Source organism: Gasterosteus aculeatus, chromosome 13 (assembly GCF_964276395.1).
Source record: "Gasterosteus aculeatus chromosome 13, fGasAcu3.hap1.1, whole genome shotgun sequence".
NCBI classification, from domain to species: Eukaryota; Metazoa; Chordata; class Actinopteri; order Perciformes; family Gasterosteidae; genus Gasterosteus; species Gasterosteus aculeatus.
Genome location: NC_135701.1, coordinates 7,999,851 through 8,018,491, shown reverse-complemented (window position 1 = coordinate 8,018,491; position 18,641 = coordinate 7,999,851). Strand labels below are relative to the sequence as shown.

General features: G+C 44.0%; 1 protein-coding gene across 1 annotated transcript in view; it reads right to left on the bottom strand.

The window, feature by feature from the left end:
- pde4d (phosphodiesterase 4D, cAMP-specific) overlaps nt 1-18,641 on the bottom strand; it is a 132,134-nt gene that overhangs the window by 106,925 nt on the left and 6,568 nt on the right. The window contains exon 2 of the mRNA XM_040194909.2: nt 8,958-9,031. Coding sequence (XP_040050843.1) covers nt 8,958-9,002 — 45 coding nt within the window. The 5' untranslated portion in view covers nt 9,003-9,031. The remainder of the gene's footprint in view (nt 1-8,957; nt 9,032-18,641) is intronic.

The window sequence follows — 18,641 nt, the reverse complement described above, 5'->3', positions numbered from 1 at the left end:
ACGTATTACTTATGCCCGCACAAATCCAACAGCCTAGGTTCAACACAAACACTTTTGCAAATATAACACATTGTAGCACACACGGGTACAAGCTACAAGCCGGGTGACCCCCACAAATAAACATGAGCGCCGAAGTGCGAGTGCCAAGTCGACGGGGATCTGCCACTGATCTGTGGCTTTTGCTCCAAAAATGATGCCACCAAGAGCCAAATACAGTTCATAAAAACAGGTCATCATTATAGACAGTACATCTAAAAGCTCTGGCTTTCTCTGACGGGCAACCTAATCTCACCCTAAGGAGGTTAGGTGGATTGAGGTGGATGTTCACTTGGCAAAGGACGTATTGGACTGCAGACTGACAGCTCACTTGATTGACATGACTAACAAGTCAGAGTAAACGAACGCTGACTTTTTGTTTGCAGCTTCCTGCCCGCGGAGGACGGTTGCGGTGTTGGAGATTTCCAGAGAGCAGAATGTTCTGCCGTACCAAGCAGAGGTGCTCGATAGCGTGTCCATGGCCCGGGGCCGCCTTCTGTACTGAAACCCCTATTCGCCCTGCAAACTGCAGTCAGCACCATATGCTGCCCCTTAAAGCCTTATATGTTATTCGACCAGAAGGACCTCTGCAGCCCTGACGGGTGGATGCGTGTGCATTTCTCTCCCCTTTCTCTCTTTGTTGTGACTTTCTCCTCCGTCGTGCAGCAAACGCCGCCCGCCCCCGTCCACCTCTTGCATCCATCAAGATGCCAATCTTCATCCAGGAACCCATCGAGCCCCTTATTCCGGCATAATTACCTGTGTTGCACTCATTGCTCCTGACGGTTGCTTACAGCTGAGATGCGCATGATTAACTTTTGATCGGGTTGAAAGTAAAGCAAATAAATAACGGATTAAAGGAATCAACAAAGTTTTCTCACTACTTCTTTTAAAATGATATTCACAGATTATGAAAGAATTTATATAACAGCCCTTTGTTCTCACTTTCTGGGTGCCAGTCATGTCAACTTGTATTGTTATTTTATTGAATGACTACTCATTAAATAATGACTCGACACTATGAATGAGGTGCAAACTATGATTCATTACTGCTTGCGTTTTGTATATCAGTTGATTTTATGAACTCCCATTTGTCAGTAAAGAGGAGAAGACCAGAATATTTGAATCCGTTTATAGAAATAAATAAAGGTTACATTTTTAGTTGTTGGATTTGTTTGTGTCCTGTTTTCTTTTTCCTCTAAATACACTTAACATCTAAGGAATGAACAATAAAAACAATGGAAATAACATCAAACTAAATTGGATTAAAGAGCACGAATTAGGAATTAAAGAACTATGTTAAGCAGATTAAAACATTGTGCAGCACACATTTTGATGTGTTCTGGACCAGATGCAAATGATTGCAAATAGCTTTCTTAGACGCACCAGACGGAAGAGGGTTAGTCCGCCTCCTGCATGGGTGAGAGCTATTACACAAGAGACAGCCGAGAGCACACTGTGTGTGTTTGTGTGTGTGTGTGATTTCCCACTATAGATTATACACACATCAGCCTTCATCTTCACTCACTTGTGCTGTCTCTCCTGATGCCTAAAGTGGCCCTCTATGATAAGTGGGATCAGTGAAAGGTTAATCAGTCTGCCGTGTACTTGTGTGCCAATCCATTGATGGGTCGGGTCAAGGGCGGGTTGCAGGTCACATTTGATGAAACCAGCAGTCGGCTCAACTCATGTGAATTTTGTGAAGGGTTCTCTGTTTCTCTCTCTCGTAAGAGCCAGAGTTTAACAAAAGAAGAAGAAGAAAAGAAGAGATTTGGTAATCGTGGTCTATATGTAGTCACGTTAACATCAGCTCTGCGTGTTGGTGTGAAACATAAGAACAGAAAGATAGAATAGAGGAAAGGCTTTTCAGCATGAGGGCCAACTCCAGCTAAAGAAAGTGCAAACCTAAATCCAACAAAGAGCAGAAAGATGTCTTTGCTATTCCAGCACTAAAGACCAGCTCCAAAGCAGTGTTCCATTTCAGGGCTTTTTCTAACATAACCTGAACAGAATTCTTCAACGATATAGTAAGCTAATGACACAGTTACTGGCTACAAGTAATGTTACCCTTATTTTGTAGTAAAACCAAATAAAGTAGAGTTATTGTCTCATAAACTTAAATGCGATGGACCTATTTTTGTTACCAGAGTCGTCCCAGTCATCAGGAGTTTAAAAACCCCAGATGCTCCTCTCCTCTTGGTTTGAACAGGAATCGTACCGGTACCAAAATTCCCAGTCTATCATTTGTCCCCTTGTTCTGGTCCCAATGAACCAAACTACTACAGGACAGCACCCTAAAGGCTTTAGTGGGAACAGTAGTCATTTTGCAATGACTTATTTCCGCTCCAGGAAACCAAACCACATTAAATACCGTCTAAAACCACATCTTTCTTAAGTAAATGAAGTACTTCTTCACCATGGCACAATGGGAGGTTAGTATATCGATGAAGGCTCACAGTCTCTACAGCGTAAACGATCGTGAATCTCTAAATCTTCTTCTGACTGCCAGAATACCTGAGCATCCCAGTTCCAATTGATATTCTAGTTATATCGTAGAACAATGTTACACAGCATAATAGCCGTGAACTTGAGTTGAAATATAAAGTGTGGTTTAAAAACAAAACAATTTCCTTAAAATATTTCGGATCAGATTTTGTGAGAAGGTTTTGTTAGCATGTGCTTGGCGTCACCAATTTAGACAAGGCGGTTCTGAAACGGGAAGCCACTTCCTTGAGGGAGCTGATGAACCGACGAGTAGGTCACCCAGAGTCCTTTCACACCAGCCACGGCAAGCCGCACTAAGCAGGCAAACACGCTTTAACTGAGCCAAACGGCACGACATTAAACCAAATGAAATCCAGCCACAACGAACACCCATGGACATTGTTCCAAAATGTATGTGGATTGGAATTCATTTGCCCAAAAATGTCCTTCAAAACCATTTTTTGTGGGAGGTTTTAGCCTTTGATGAAGACTATCGATGCAAAGCTTCTTAGTTATGCATGTGGCTCAATACTAGCTTCAGGTGTTTTTCCCCGCATGCAGCATTCCTTTATTCATGTGAGGACTGACAGCCACATCCGTTCCTCATTTTATTACATTCCCTTCATCCTTACTGATTCATGTTCTTGTCTTTTCGTCTGACTCTGCGTTTATGCCAAATGGCCTGGACTCCTTTTCAGTGTTCCACCTTTCTAATGGTGCTGCTGCACGTAAAACATCAGGCATCTCTTCCAACCATCCGTCTCCACTTTTAAGCTTCATCGTTGGGGTTCAAACGGTCACATGGCGATCTTTCAGGAAAGTTTTCAGCGTTACACCTTTGTGTATAATTCATCGATTCATTTATATCAGTCAGACCGTTGTTTCAGCAAACATTAGCACCTTTTTCTCTGTGGACCTTTTGAGAGATGAAGGCGGCACAGCGATTGGGTGTTTCTCTGGATGTTGGAGCGTTTCTCTCTTTGAAAATCATTTCCGTTCGTGACGACACAATATCAATTCATGTCCTTTTACACTCCGAATCGGGATCCACGAGGATGACGTGTTCCAAAAATACAGATGCAGATCAATCTCGGATCAGGTCACAAGATCCCGCTTTACACTTCAATCAAGTGGAGAGTGAACCATCATCATCATACTTTACTTTTGGTCGGCCTCTTATTCATCGATGCCACCATCATTCATCTCCGGGCTCTTCCGTGATTTGTTCATTGATTTTTATCAGAGAATAAATCTTAAATGGATTTTGGGTAAACGCCTGGCAGCAAGGAGAGAAGTGACTTAACACAGACAAAGCTAAGGAAGGAAGCGAGGGAGACGGAGAGAGAGAAAGAGAGTAGATGGAAAAGAAAGATTGCCATTGGATGAGCCTCAGTAAATCATCTGCTTGAAAAAACAATTTAGTCCTTCCATTTATCTGCCCCCTCATAGGCAGCACTCGGCTACCTGGAAGCCTACACTACATTTTTAACAAAGGAGAGAGAAGGACAACCTGCCCTTCCCTCAACTCTGCCTGAACAATATTAGTTCCAAAGCGATCTCGTACTGTATACAACTTGATTTATTCAGGAAAACTCGATATCCGCGGCTCACGTTACTCTGCAATCTCACCGTCTCCATGAGTCAGAGTTTGCTCGGCACATGGTGTCTGGGTGAAAGGGTTGCCTCAACAACAAGGGTCCATCTATCTCTCCCCGGTGAGAGCCACTGGCATTTACAACCAGGTTGTGCAGGTTTTTACTGCCTGATCAGATGGTTCACTTAGCTGTAAAGCACAGTATACCGTGGGGCAATAAAAATTAACTCCGTTCATCTCCTGCAGTACACAGTGCTGATCGCTTCAAAGCAGATTTATTAGTGGTCGAGATAAAAGAGGGGTGGCATGTTGGGAGAGTTGTAGCGTTTAAGTCTTCTCTTTGCCTTGAAGTTACATCATGAATAAATCTCATCATAAGCAGTCATAAAGGAAAGTCATGGCTCAGGGGGATACGTGCCTTTCCATTGGAGAAATACAGTAAAATATAGTGTATGAGTGAAATATAGACTTTATTTAAGGGTCTATTTTGATGCCAGTGAGGAACACAATGCTCTGTGGATTTACTGTCCTGGAGGTGAGGTGAGGTGAGCCACATGATCGCTGGGAGCAGTAGTAAATTGTTTAGACCTTTAGTGGTTCTCTAAAGGTGTGAATCAATCATCAGAAAACCAGTGTCGTAGCACATTTACTGTGAGAGAGTGTGTGCATATGCACCGCATGAGGCAGTAATGGTATTCACTTTCCTTTATGTCGGATATCAAAAATCTCAAAGTGTCTGCCGATACTGTTAAATGCAAATTCGCTTTCTATTTTTAGTTATTCATGACATACATTAAGCTATTGTTTTTTTTCTTCTCCGAACGCTGTTTTACATTGACCTTCACATTTTCATCACTCCGTGGGTAGTACAATTTCAATAAACATGCAAATTTGGATTTTGATGTGACGTGGCAGGCCGTAGATAAATGATGTCTTTTTTCGACTGCGGCTGCAAACAGTTTCCAATTGTGCAGCATGATAGTAGGATATGTCAGTTGGCAAAAATAGAGTGGCACATATCTTCTTGTTTCCTTTTCATCCCAGCAGAGAAATGAGACATGAGAGAAGATTAAGTGAGAGAAAACCAGCGGGACGGATGATAAGGCAGAACAATGGTGCACTGAAGTGTCAAATTGGAGGTGAGGGAGATGAATCAATTTGTTTCAAAGACCCTTCCCCCCCACCCCCCCCCCCCCCCCCCACCCTCCTCTCCGGTAGCCTGAGGTGGCAGAAGATATGTCTGGCAGGGACAAGACCTGGAGTGTTCTTCAACTTTCGGGCATGTGTCTGTGATGCACACGGATCTGTGCCCAACAGAATTAGACAAAATTTTCCCGGGAGGCGGAAAACCGATGCACCTGATGATGGAAGAAGTGCTCGATAACACTTGACGGACGGCTGACAGGCTGTTTACTGAACTTACCACACAGTGTTTCTATATTCTCAACTGCGCAAAGGGTCACCGTGAAACAAAGATACGAAGGGCTGCCGATTGTGAGCTGAGGCGAAGCCTCGGCGTCGGTGTTGGTATTGTGAAGGGAAAGTGAGACAGGGAGACAGCGCACGTGTTTGCCATCGATTGAATCCGGGAAAAGTGAGACACAACCAGGACGACGGACTCATCACTGCACGAATCCTCCAAGTGCACCCCGAGATCACACACCACTCCTCATGCATCAACCCCCCCCTATTCCACCCCCCCCCCCTTCCCCTCCACCAAACACCTAATGCAAGAGTGATTGCACTTTAAACGCTGTCAACAGGCTGTGAGATGGGAAACCGTGAGCGGGGGGTAATGTATTTGTACACGAGGTGTAGTGGAATAGATAACTACTGGGCCTGCCCCTGTCCCTGTGTGCTCGAATGACGCCTTCACAGCAACAGCGTGTGTGGACCAGATAAATAAAAACAATTGGCGCCATCGAGTTTTGGCAGACTCGAGGGGGAAAAATATATAATTTCCCTAAGTGGCCGAGCATGTCCTCAATGTATGGAGTCGACTGCTAATCTAATTGCATGTTTAAAATATGTCCTCGATTGCTCGGATCACTCATGAATAAATGAGCCAGCAGATAAGCAGTGAGTCAAATGCAATCAACAATGTTTGCAGTGAACATTTCAAATCGGTGATAAGGAGACGGCAATTATCAAGTTTATTGTAACACTGCAGCCTTCTGTGTACGATGCAGTAAAATGTTCATTTTTCATGGAATAGGAGGAGTGATAAAAAGCCCTTCCTCCCTGAGCTGCGATATCACAACAAAAAAAAACTTGGTTTTATTGTTTTACATAAGTCCTGAAGGGGATGCCAACTGGTGCTAACGGCCCAGCTTTTGGGGGAAATGAATTAAGAGTGGTTTCGCTTTTCTTTTCTTTTTTTTTAAGACATCTGCGAGGAAATGATATAAATTATTACTTGTCATCCAAGCCCTTTATTCCATTATCCCCCGTACATTTTCGTCATTTGATCTCCTGCAGCTGCCCGTTGTCCCGTTCATCATGCAGTCACTTTTCCGCTTCTCTGATAATGTCCCCCTCCTCCGACCCCGTTCAATCTAATTTCCCAGCTCTCATACATTCAAGATCTTGTCATCCACTTCCCCTCTCTGGTCCCTGCAGCCCACACCTCTATGTGTGCCGAGTGTCAATCGGCCTTACTGCTGATTAATGTGATTTTAACTCATCAAACATTTCAAGCTGAATCCTCCCCCTCCTCTGCCTTTGCACTCTACGCGCACACAGAATCCCTAATGGTCCGCCCTTCACCCGCCCTCTCCCTTCACCTCACTCAAAACCTGCTCCCCTCACCCCCGAGGCCGCGGAGGCCCAAAACCCGCGCGGCCTTGGCGCTCCCCCGCCGGGCTCTAATTGCAGATCAAGATGCGAGCAGGAAGTCCACGGAGCAGCGCTTTGCCCACATCTATCCGGCTCGTCGCCGTCACGGGGGCCAGAGTCACATCTGCGTAACCATGGCGACGCTGATACGGTGACTCATGACTATTCACCAATGGGCGCTGCCTGATTGGACAGTCCTTCCCCCGAGAGCCTCGCAAAAAAAAAAAAGTATTCACATGGGCGCAGCCTGTGTCCCTGCTCCACCTCAATATGCCCCTGGGGATGATGGGGGAGCATCTCCGCCGCTCTCACTTTGTTTTTTTTTGTCTTAACCTCCCCCCACCTTCTTCTCTCTAATTACCTGTCCTTCTGTCCACATCCCGCCCAATCCTCCGGCGACACTTGTTGCTCCTCTCTGGCCCCTCACCCTGCCCTCTTCACTCAGACATTAATCACAGGCACATCGGACATGAAGTGTGGCTTACCTCGCTAAGTCCCTTCCTGCCGCTCACGATCGCTTTACACCCACAACGAGGGGAGAGAACTGTCCAAAATGTTCCACAGGACTCTTTTTTTTGTGAATTCGTTCCCTCTCCAATGACACAAAAAAAGGGGAATCATCAGTAGGGATCTTCTTCCATTTCAAAAGGTAATTTGTAACTGTCATTCTCGTTTTCATATTTCCATAACCATCGCTCGTTATTCATGCAGCTCTTTTTATGCCTGTGGGATTGCAGGCTTTTCGTTTAAATGTAGTGTTCTGCATCAATTTGAGCAGTCTATCTTGTCGGCAATCACGCCTTTGGTTTTCTGTTTCAATTCATAGTTTTTGAAAGCAGCTCTGTTTAATACAGCGCTGATTAATAACATTAATTTCCCACAGAGCCACAGAAAAATTCATTTGAAATCTGAAGCCGATAACGATACGTTTTCTTTACCGGCAAAGACAAGGTGGGCCACGCGGCGAACTTACAGCAGCAGCATTTCAAGGGGAAATACTCAATCTGCATGCCTAATGCATTTCCTCTCTTTATGTCAGCCAATTTCAAAGAATCACGCGCTGGCCGTACGTTTGGACGTCAACCCAAGGTCAACAACCGAGGAGTGTGATTGAATATTTTATTTATGCACTGCGGAAAATCAGCCAGATAGTTTCTGCTCTCCCCTCTTGTTGTTTGTCAAGATTTCCAGGAACCTTCCTATTAAATCCAGACGGATAGTGGTGGGTGACAGACAGCTTGCACACAAGTCCGACGACATCATGAAAGAGCCCAGATTCACTCGGTAAGAGGTTGTTAGTGACTGTTGGGGGGGGAGATAAGGAACATAGCAGATTGTATAACATGGAGCTTTGAACCATTGACGGAATTGGATACTAGCATAAAATATACGATCATTCAAATTATTGGTTGTCGTGTATATTTGTCAAGCACATGTGTGCATTTCTTGCTCAAATTCTAAATACATTTGATCTTAAAGAGACGGCGCTTTTCTTATAATTGTTTCTAAGGTTAATTTTCATTTTGCATCATAAACGCCACATAAAAAAGTAAATCATACGCAATAAAGATTCCACCTCCCTAATCCTGGGATGTCCAGGCAAAATATTGCAATCAAGTATTTCTTATGAGCAGCACAAATGATTTCAGGCAGAAGTCTGTTCACAAATTTCAATCCTCTCACGCTCACTAGATGTATCACGTTTGGGGTTTCCAACACATAACACCACAAATGGTCAAAACTGTTGTGTTGATCGCAGTCAATATCAAGTAGCTTTATAATTAACAGTGCAACTCAAACTGTTCAGAGGATCCAGATATGCCAGATATTTAATCTGAATTAGACAATCAACCAGACGTACACAAAGCCCTTGAATAAGAGAATATGATGGCGTACAAGAGAAGACATAAGATTGACTATCTTGACTGTTATAATTTAGTTATGAAAAGATTAAATATGAAAGGATGTAAAGGGAAAAACATAAAAAACAAAGCTGGTGTCCACTCACACTGTCCCGCTGGCTGTCGTCCCCGGACCGCTCATTCTCTTGCATGGTGCGTGCCACCTCTGAAAACAGGCCGTCTTCCGTCGCACAGAAATGATCGGGAAAGAGAATCCGCAAAAGAAAACAAAGGAAAAGAAAAACATCTCGTGAGAAGGCAGTTCATTTCCTTTCCAGAGGAAATGTTAGAATAAACAAAACCAAACATGGTTATCGAGAAAATTTCATTCAGTTGCTTCGTCTAAGTAAAGATTTCACTAAATTATTATTATTAAAAATAATCAGGGATTTGTAAATACAAATGTGTGATGAATGTATCTGTAGTGATTTGTTGGCACCTGTTGCTTATAGTCTTCAAGACACCACTATCTCTACAGGCTGAGGCAGGAATGTGGCCCTCCTGGGGATTTTTGTGGTTTGAGGATACCAAAGCTTTGATCTCCTAGACAACTAGGCACTAGTATGTGTGTGTGTGTGTGTGTGTGTGTGTGTGTGTGTGTGTGTGTGTGTGTGTGTGTGTGTGTGTGTGTGTGTGTGTGTGTATCTGTGTGAAAGAAAGGCGCCATGCTGGGATTCGCCGTTATACGTACTATACACTATATGCAACAGGGTGCAGATGGTAAAGGTCAGGGAATTATCAGCCGGAATTACACAACCCTTTCGTGTTTTCCCTTAAGACAGAAAGATCAGTCGTGCTTTCCTCAAAGGTTCATGGAGTATGAAGTGTAGAGACACATGTGGAAAATCCTGTGAAGCTTCAAAGAAAGAATACTCCCATCCCCGTGAGGTTTGACTGCAGCGTACACAGACAGTCAAACGTTCAGGCATTCATGTCACGTCTCGGTTTGTCTCATTATCAAGAAAGTATGGCGACAATTTCTCACTCCTCATTTTCCTCTTGCTCTTGCTGTGTGTGTGTGTGTGTGTGTTGTCTTCCTGCCTTTTATGACATACATTTGTAACGTCTACGAGCTCAGAAACAACACCACCTCCTCTTTATGCCAGTGCAACGGGACTCATCAGCAACGCTGGATGCACTCTGAGTGAGCACAGAAATGGGTACCGCATTATCCTCCAGCCCCGGTCTGCTGGCTCGGACCCATCTCCACTAAATACATACGTATTGACAGTGCAGGCCAGGTAATGACCGCAGACTGAGAATAATGGCCGAGCTAGGATAGGACGAGAGGAGAGGAGACAAGGTGCACAGCCTTTGCATGATTTAAAGAACACCATGTGTATCACTGGCTCGAATATATGCACAGCAAGATTACACATGCACATTTATTCAACGTACATACTGTATGTGCAATAAATAGAGCCTTAAAACACGTAGGAATGTACAAAGAACTCAAAAAATGCACCTCACAATCTATACAGAAATATGAAACAATTTGAACACATAGTTTTACAGTCTTTTGTATTTATTTACAGATTGTTGGTTCGTGCAAATCATATGGTAGGTTTGGATGAAGTAACAGCAGCATACATCTACAGATGTGTAAATGTATGCTGCGTATTAGATGTGGACAACGGGAACATCTGGGCTTTCAGGGAAGTACAATTCCAAGTGGGAACGACATTTTTTCGTAATAGACGAACTAGCTCATCACCCCTTAATTAGATCACAGACAAGTTTGTACTTCATACGCTAAACAAGGGACGGATACTAGGCGATGCCCTTGCATCACCATCCCCGCCTTATTGGAGCAGCCTCACTGGCCAGCAAACAGGAGCTACCATTTTGGTTTCACTGAATAAAAAAACATTATAATGTCTACGTTTCTAAACCAATGAAAAAAGAAGTTATATTAAAACAATAGCCTATATTTACATTACTTTGCAGCAATAGGCTTCCGTATAGAGTATTAGTTAATATATATATATAAATGTCTTTCACATTCTGCATCCTCTGTGAAGGCAGCTCACTTGTGGAATCCTCTGCCATCACACATTCACACACGAAAAACAAAACCTTCAATTATCACCTTTACACAGTAAAATCGCCAGTGTTAATACAACACTTAAAGAGTCAATTTTAACACTACCTCAGTGAACATATGGTCCCTATCTACAGAGTGTTAAATGTACACTGAACACAGAGTTAAATTTCCAGAGTCAATTTTACTCTGGTAAGAGTTAAAATTTTACACTAGGTGCAGTGTAGTGTAATAATATTAACTCTAAGAAGTGTCAATCAAGTTTTACACTATGTAAGAAGTAACACCCATAGTGTTATTCACATGTAACACTAAAGAGTTATAAAAGAAATAACCTTTCCAGTGTTAAACCTACTTTACACTATGTTGATTATGAAATCACTCCAAAGAGTGTTGATTTTTAACCAACTCCTACCAGTGTTGCATATCTATGCAGGGGGAAAAACACACAGACAATTGTATCCATACTGTAATACATATTTATTCCAAGTAAACATGAAATATTGGCATCAAAAGTAAACCTAAAACATGTAAAGCTCACATCTTATCACAGTGGCAAAGATCTTGGTTGGTGCTGGATGACAGGAATGTTTTGATCAACATGATGGTATCTGCAAAGACAGCAAACTGAAATCAACATTATGATCTACAACCCCATACAAGCTGACAACCTGAAAATACCCTATTTCAGCTTTAAAAATTACAAACACAACTACATTTTCGGTCAAGTACATCAACTTATTACTTACCACCAGAGCACCACAGTACATTAAAGAACAATCTGAAAGAAAAAAGGAAAATATACATATTAAGTAACTACGTAACTACGTAGACCCCTCCGCCGTAGCCTGACGTGCACCTCCGAAAAGATCTAACTGCGAGTCGAGTTGACGTGGATCGCAAGTGCTGTGATTGGTCCGCTCAGAACGTAATTTGCGGCAGTTGCTGACATTTGAAAGTATCGAAAGTGCACTTGCTCGTCCAGGTCCCTCAGTGGGTGAACCAGTGTTGTAAATTCACGTCTTCTCCGTAGCCTGCGCTTCAATATGAGCTTCGGCTCACCAAGGATTCGGCACCCGCAGAAACACACAGCCACACCCGCCGCCGCCGTAACGTGGAAGCATAAATTAAGCTTACAGCAGCTACAGCCATTGACATAAAGAATAGACATCGACCGCTGCTGCCTAGTGGTGCTGACGAGCCGCGGGGCCGCCAACTTGGACCGGTCACCCGCTCCACTCAGTGCCAGCTGGCGCAACGAAGTGTCAGCGCATCACTCGCTGAATACAAAAGCGGATGTTCACGGGATTTTGTAGGCATGACACCGAAAACATGATTCGGCGTATTTTAATATTCATAGTAGTTGTAACAGTAATAATATTCTGGTATATAATATAATAATAAATATTTGTTTGCGCCTCAGCAGCCAGTGCAGCGTCTACTCTTTATATGTCTATGGCTACAGCAGCAGCTAACGGGAACCGAGCCTCTCGGAGCCGCGGCTCCGTTCACGTTAACTGGGTCGACTCGGTGCATTCCGCCGTCTGCCGGTGAACTAGCGGGTCCTATGAGCACGTCCGCATGTCCGCGACATGTCCCGCTATGCTCGACCAAAATTGTGACGCTAAAGCGATTTGCGCCGGCTCAAATAGAAATAATAAATAGGACTGCTTCAACGAATTTTTGTCGTCATTTTACTGAAATAAATGTGCAAGCATGACACATAACACACCACGACAGCTCGTCCTCGCTGACATTAACGTTACCTCGTGTCGTTTTTGTTCAGTTTGGTGTTGCGAGTTCAGACATGTGGCTGCTACATTTAAGCTAACCGCCGACCCGATAATCACGTTAGCCATTTGAAATTCGGTATTTGAAGACACGAACCCAACATTGACTAGTGTGGTGAATGAAAACGTCCCTTTATTCTTATACAGATTCTACTGGAATGAAGAAAAAGAACGGGAATAGTTTATAGTAGAAAGACTTACCACAGTATTTCGATGCGAGGAAGATGGCGATGCCAGAATCCACATTCTCAGTTTGACCGGGAAAGTTGGTGGGCGGGGCTCTCCAGAGTATTTTTTGTGATACTCTGGAAGGCATCTTGCTCTAATCAGTGTTGAATCAGGGCCTGAGAGAGTCAATAACACTGACAGAGTAAAACCTCTGCTAACTCCGATTATTTTCACCAACACTGGAAGTTTTCTGGTTCAATTTTACTCTGTCCATTGTTGGAAGAACTCCGGAAGAATTAAAATAGTTTGACACTGCCTTTTTGACACTGGCAAATTTACTGTGTAGGATTGGCTTGTTGCCCATCAGGTGTGCGAGCAATTATGTGCTGTCTGTCCTTCCTGCTTGTTTCACCTATATGTGCATTCGTCTTGTTCAGTGTGGTTATTTTTCTTTCTTCTCTGTGTAGGTTTTGTGCTTCAGGGGTGTGCTGTATATGTGCTTGTACTGTAAGTAGGTTTGTTCTAATGGCCGCTTGCTGCAGCCTGTTATGTCTGCTCTGCTCTATTGTCGTACACCTTCCGTTTCTTTTGCAGTACATTGGTTTTGTCTACGTTGTTTTTCCTTTTGTCTGTGAATTCTTTTTTTTTTTACGGCTGCCTTAAAAGCATCTGGCTGGGGACAGCAGATGGAAATGAACTCTGGCTCGCTTGCAGTACAACTGTCCATATAATAATCATTTGTCACCATTTGGGGGTAAATTCCCCTCCTTACGACTCCCGGGTGCAATAGCTTACCATGTAAAGACAACGTGAGACCGTAGATTAGGTCCTCCTCTGTCCTTGCAGCCTGCAGAGGGGCTCGGTACAGGGGGAGTATGAATGTGCACATACAGGCTGTAATCATCAGCACGGAGCACAAACTAAGCTCGGGGCAAACTACAGCCTTGACCTATTCTCATATTCAGCGATCTCTGCGAGCCACTTACCGGTTCTGCAATCATAACCCGTTTGTCTCCATGTAGCCCCCTAAATCCCTAAACACAGCAACAGTAACATATGGACACTTTCAGCCAAACATTTGTTGCCATCTCACACTTAGCAATACCTCTGCAGTCATTGAGTGTTATAATGATGTAAGTATTTATGCCTAAGCTGTCTGCACAGCCTTGCTGGCTGTGTTGTACTTGACACAGCTTACGCACATGCGCCTCAAAGCCTTTTAAAAGAACCCAGTCAATTATTTAGACTTTGTCCAGACTGCAGTTTTGATAATGTTCTCCAGTTAATTCTTATTTTTTACCCCTGGTTGAATTTTTAGAACAGACTGAACGGACGGAATGATACAACCTTTCCTGGCGTTGCAGTTGACATATTAAAACAGGCAAGAGCCAAGTGTCTATGGGCAACAGTGTTGGGCCACACCGACACTTAAAAAAGTCCTCCTGGTGGCTCTAATTCTACCAAATGTCTAGTATGGCTTGAAAAAAACCGTTTAAATAACTGGAATAAACACGCCATCTTTCCATCTCCCACTGTCTCGTCAGGGTGAGCCCAAAAACTAGGATTCTCCAAGACAATGTGGATTTCAGCCTTGAGAGCCAAAATCTAATTCAGCAAAAAGTGAATCTACTGCTGATTCACACGTCGCCGATGCTAGGTGTGCACAGGGAGAGAGAGGTGCAGAGACAACATCACGCTCTTGATCTCAGCCAGCCGTAATTATTCACCTTGTTGTACTGGAGGCTCCTGAGAGCTGCACCGAGGAGGGGGGGGGGGGGGGGGGGGGGGGGGCAAGCATTTCGACATGCAAATTCTCAAATGAAACTGCAGCAGTCGACTACGCGTTGCTTTCTGAATCTTCGCCACGCCGTCTATGTGAACTGGGCTGCAAAGATTATTCATGCATATGCGTGCTCACTGTGACACAAATGTATTTTTTATAACGTCCCATGACACACTTCTCTCAGAAACATTTTCAACACTTCAATTGGAATGGGAGTGTGATTACATCCTATATTTACATATGGTGATACACGGATGTTTGGTTTTAACTGATAATAAAAAGAAACTTCAATTATTTTCAGAAGCTGCTTGTAGAATTTCTATCAATTCAATGGTTGTAATCGGATTATTTGTGTATTTGGGTGCAATACATGTAAAAAACGGTCAGTATTTTGCTCTAAATATGTATTCATTTTTTTTCTCGTTCCTCGTTAAAACAAGAATATCACACATCAGCATACCAACATAGCTTTTGATTTCAAATAGAACATTTATGGATTGAGCCACCCTGAAACGTGACATGTTAGAGGCAGGAAGCCCTTCTTGTGTGTGCGTCCCTTCGTGTGCGATGAATAAGTGTGGCATGGCGTGCGCCCGCAGTGCAAAACAACAGGGGGTTGATTTCTGTCTGGGCTCAAGAATTAGTGACGTGAGGTGCGATTCGAACCCACAGACCCCCACCATCTCCCCTCCTCTCGCTCTCCCCCCATCTGACGGATCCAGATATGAAAGCTGCCCCGTGCAGGTGCATGCCTGCCACCTGGCCTTATGATACATCCTTTGTTGGCTTTTTCAATTAACTTCCTGCCATCTTTAGGAGAGCGATGGGAGTTTACTCTGTGTGATCGCATTAGGAGAGTGAGCCAAAATTGAGCAGAGTCGCGGTTTCTCTTCACCCGGCAGCAGAAGGTCACGGAGATCTAATGTGTTCTAAATTTCTGCCACAGCGGGAGACGTCTCCTTATTCTTGTTAAGCTCCCACGGATGCTTATTGAATACTCACTCAAAAGTATCTCAGCCTTTTATTGTAGCCATTCAATCAGCTGAGATGTGCCGGCGCCGTGTCTTCATTCAAACGGCCAGTCACTTTTGTTTCCTTTGTGGACGGATCTGCATCGAGCATATTAATTAAGAAGGCTTTTTTGCTAAATTTGTTAAACTAATATTGTGGTGAAAGCCACTGAGGATGATGCATTAATGGCTCATTCTGGCAAATACTGAAATGATGATTAAACAAATCAGGAAAATCTGCAGCTTTATCTTATCTTCAAATTAAAATAAATACAACCCATTATATGGCACATCAGTGTTTTCACTGTATGCAGTGACACTTGACGCTCACTAAAAGCTCCCTGCTGCCTCCACCCAGTCGATGTCATTTCACAGACGAGGAGTTGCCCAACTCGTGGCATATTAAGCTATTGATTTGGTAATTGTATTCTGATCACTGATTGCAGCTTAAGATCACTGCTGAACCACTTTTGAAGCAAGATGGGCTCTCGTACGCATGGAAAAACAAGCGTCTGTCTTCCCCACTGAGCCCAAACAAAGCAGTGGCTCCTCCAAGTGGCGCCACACTTGCAGGACACACTGGAGGGAAATCGCAGGGACGAGTGTCAGCCGTAAATGGAATGGTCTTCTACGTGGAGACGCTGTCTTTCTTCGGCTGGCCTTGTCCTTTCATTTGCACAGAGGACTACGGCGAACTGCCACAGCAATCCCTCTATCCATACATCACACACGTCAGCTGTGAACAAGCCACCGGCTCCTGCAGTACAATCACACACTCAGGCACAAAGGCCCAGAGGCATGCCAGGGTGCGTTTGGCGCACACACAAACTCGCTGAAACACGAGCCGCACGTGACGGAGGTGTGAGGTGACTCTCGGTTTTAGGCGGGATTGTGAGGGTCCGTATTCTTTACGCTTCAACGATGTACTGATCAGCTGCATTGCTCGTCGGAGCACCAATTCACTCTCAAGTGGGGATAAATTGAAAGTAGATGGAGCGATAAGAACTCATTTTTGTTCCCATTCATTCGCGCAGCACCGCTGACCATGAGGAGCCCTTTGTAGCGGCTCAAAAGCTTTTCACACAGTGGACCAGGGATGGAAACACAATAACATTAACATGGAAATGTAAATTAGCCCTCACACCTCTGGCTCCTTGAAAATGATTCTCTTATATGGTCTGCAGTCACACGTGTTATTGTTGGCTTTTTGAGCAGTATAATTGTGTTCATCCATTGTGGGACACGCTGATGAAGTTTATTTGTCTGCAATGATTTTCTTTCCAGGTTCTTCAGCTGAACGAAAAACCTCAGTTTTAGAACAATTAAAGAAGAAAACAATTAAATAATGAAGCCTATGGCATGAAAACAACCTAAAAGTTTATTTGACTGTGTCTATGTAAACGTGCAGCACATTCAGTTCAACTCAAAGCTGCTCCTGCTGAGCACTGCAGGAGATGTTGTAGAGATGCAGCTGCCAGGGTTCTACACAGAAATGTGCCCAAATCATCAGCCTGACAGCACCTGCAATAGATAAAAGCTTTCGATCTCCACTAACGGAGGTGCAAATTTTCCAGGGTTAAAACAGCACTGGACTATTTTAATACATTTGCCAGTCAAAATAATTCCACATAATCTGAATTGTCAAGCTGTGTGAAGTTACACCTTGCGTGCACGCACAAGGCGAGCGTTCTGGCTGTAGACGTGAAGCTATTTGAAAAGGGGTCAATACACAGCACCTGTGTTTTTGTCTTTTGTAACCCTTTCCTACTGCGTTCTCAGTACATTCAAGTTAACTAACAATTTCGGTCAGTTATAATGTTTTGTTCCGTGTTTGGCCGTACTTAGTTCCGCTTGTTACTTTTGGTTTCAAAAACGCAAGATGGCGACGGGCAAAATGCCGGTGGACAAACCACCGATGGGGGACGTCACGGTGACCACGACCGCTTCTTATGCAACGCTTCAGCCACAGTGTTTGCCTTTTTATAGTACCAGTCAAAGGTTTGGACACACTTTCCCATTGAATTGAATGAGACTGCTGCATACATACATATCTTTTTGAGCTAGACATATTTTAAGAGCCAATTTAGAGGCTAACTGGAGGAAAGAGACTGTTGCCTGTGGCCTTTAAAACTGTATTACTTCTTTCTTCCTACTCCTGGCTGGTAATTGGGGCCGCCTTTGTTCCAGCACTAGTTTATAACTCACTGAGGACCAGTTAACTCGAAGAAAGAGCTGTGCACAGCCGGCTGTGGATCGCTGTGTCGTGTCTCAGCCAGCAGCAGCTGCAACCCACATTGGTGTGCTATTAAAAAAAGCCAGATCGCCAAATCCAAAGATAAGACAATTCATTTTGAGGAGTTTTGCATGAAAACAGTGTGCCGCTCTGAAGTGCCAGCAGAGGTCTCTAGAGAGCTGCAGTTGCCTCTATTGTGCCTCACAGCAGGCATTGCCTTGTTGTCCTTTACATGTTTAATAAAAAACATTTTACACAAGATATACGGTTTAATCTTAATTTACACATTGTTTACATAGTTGCTGACACTGTACAACCAGCAGACACAGTCCTGCCTGCTGACGACTCATTTCTATCTGCACAGGCCGGCAGAAAGCAGCAGAAAGCAGCCGGCGCGCGAGCGGCGAGGCCCATCTCGTCCCGCCTCCCTGCTCTCATCAGAAGCGGCTCAATGCGAGATGACTGACTGAACGCGGCAAAGACGGCAAACCCGGTCCTAGTGGTGTTCTGCCCCTCCAGTGACCCGGCTAGTTAGGGAATGACTGACAGCGTGACTAATGCTGGCCTCAACAGTCGTTGGCCATATGTTAACACAGACTTTGGGGAAATGCACCAAACTAAACACAAACGCATTCATGTTGGCGCCCTGGGCTTGTTTGAAACAGCCTTCTTTTTGGTTTCTGGATGTAATGATTGTTATTATGTTATCTGTGTATGACATGTTGTTGGTTATTGTGAAGATGGAAGCCCACAGATCCCCTAACAG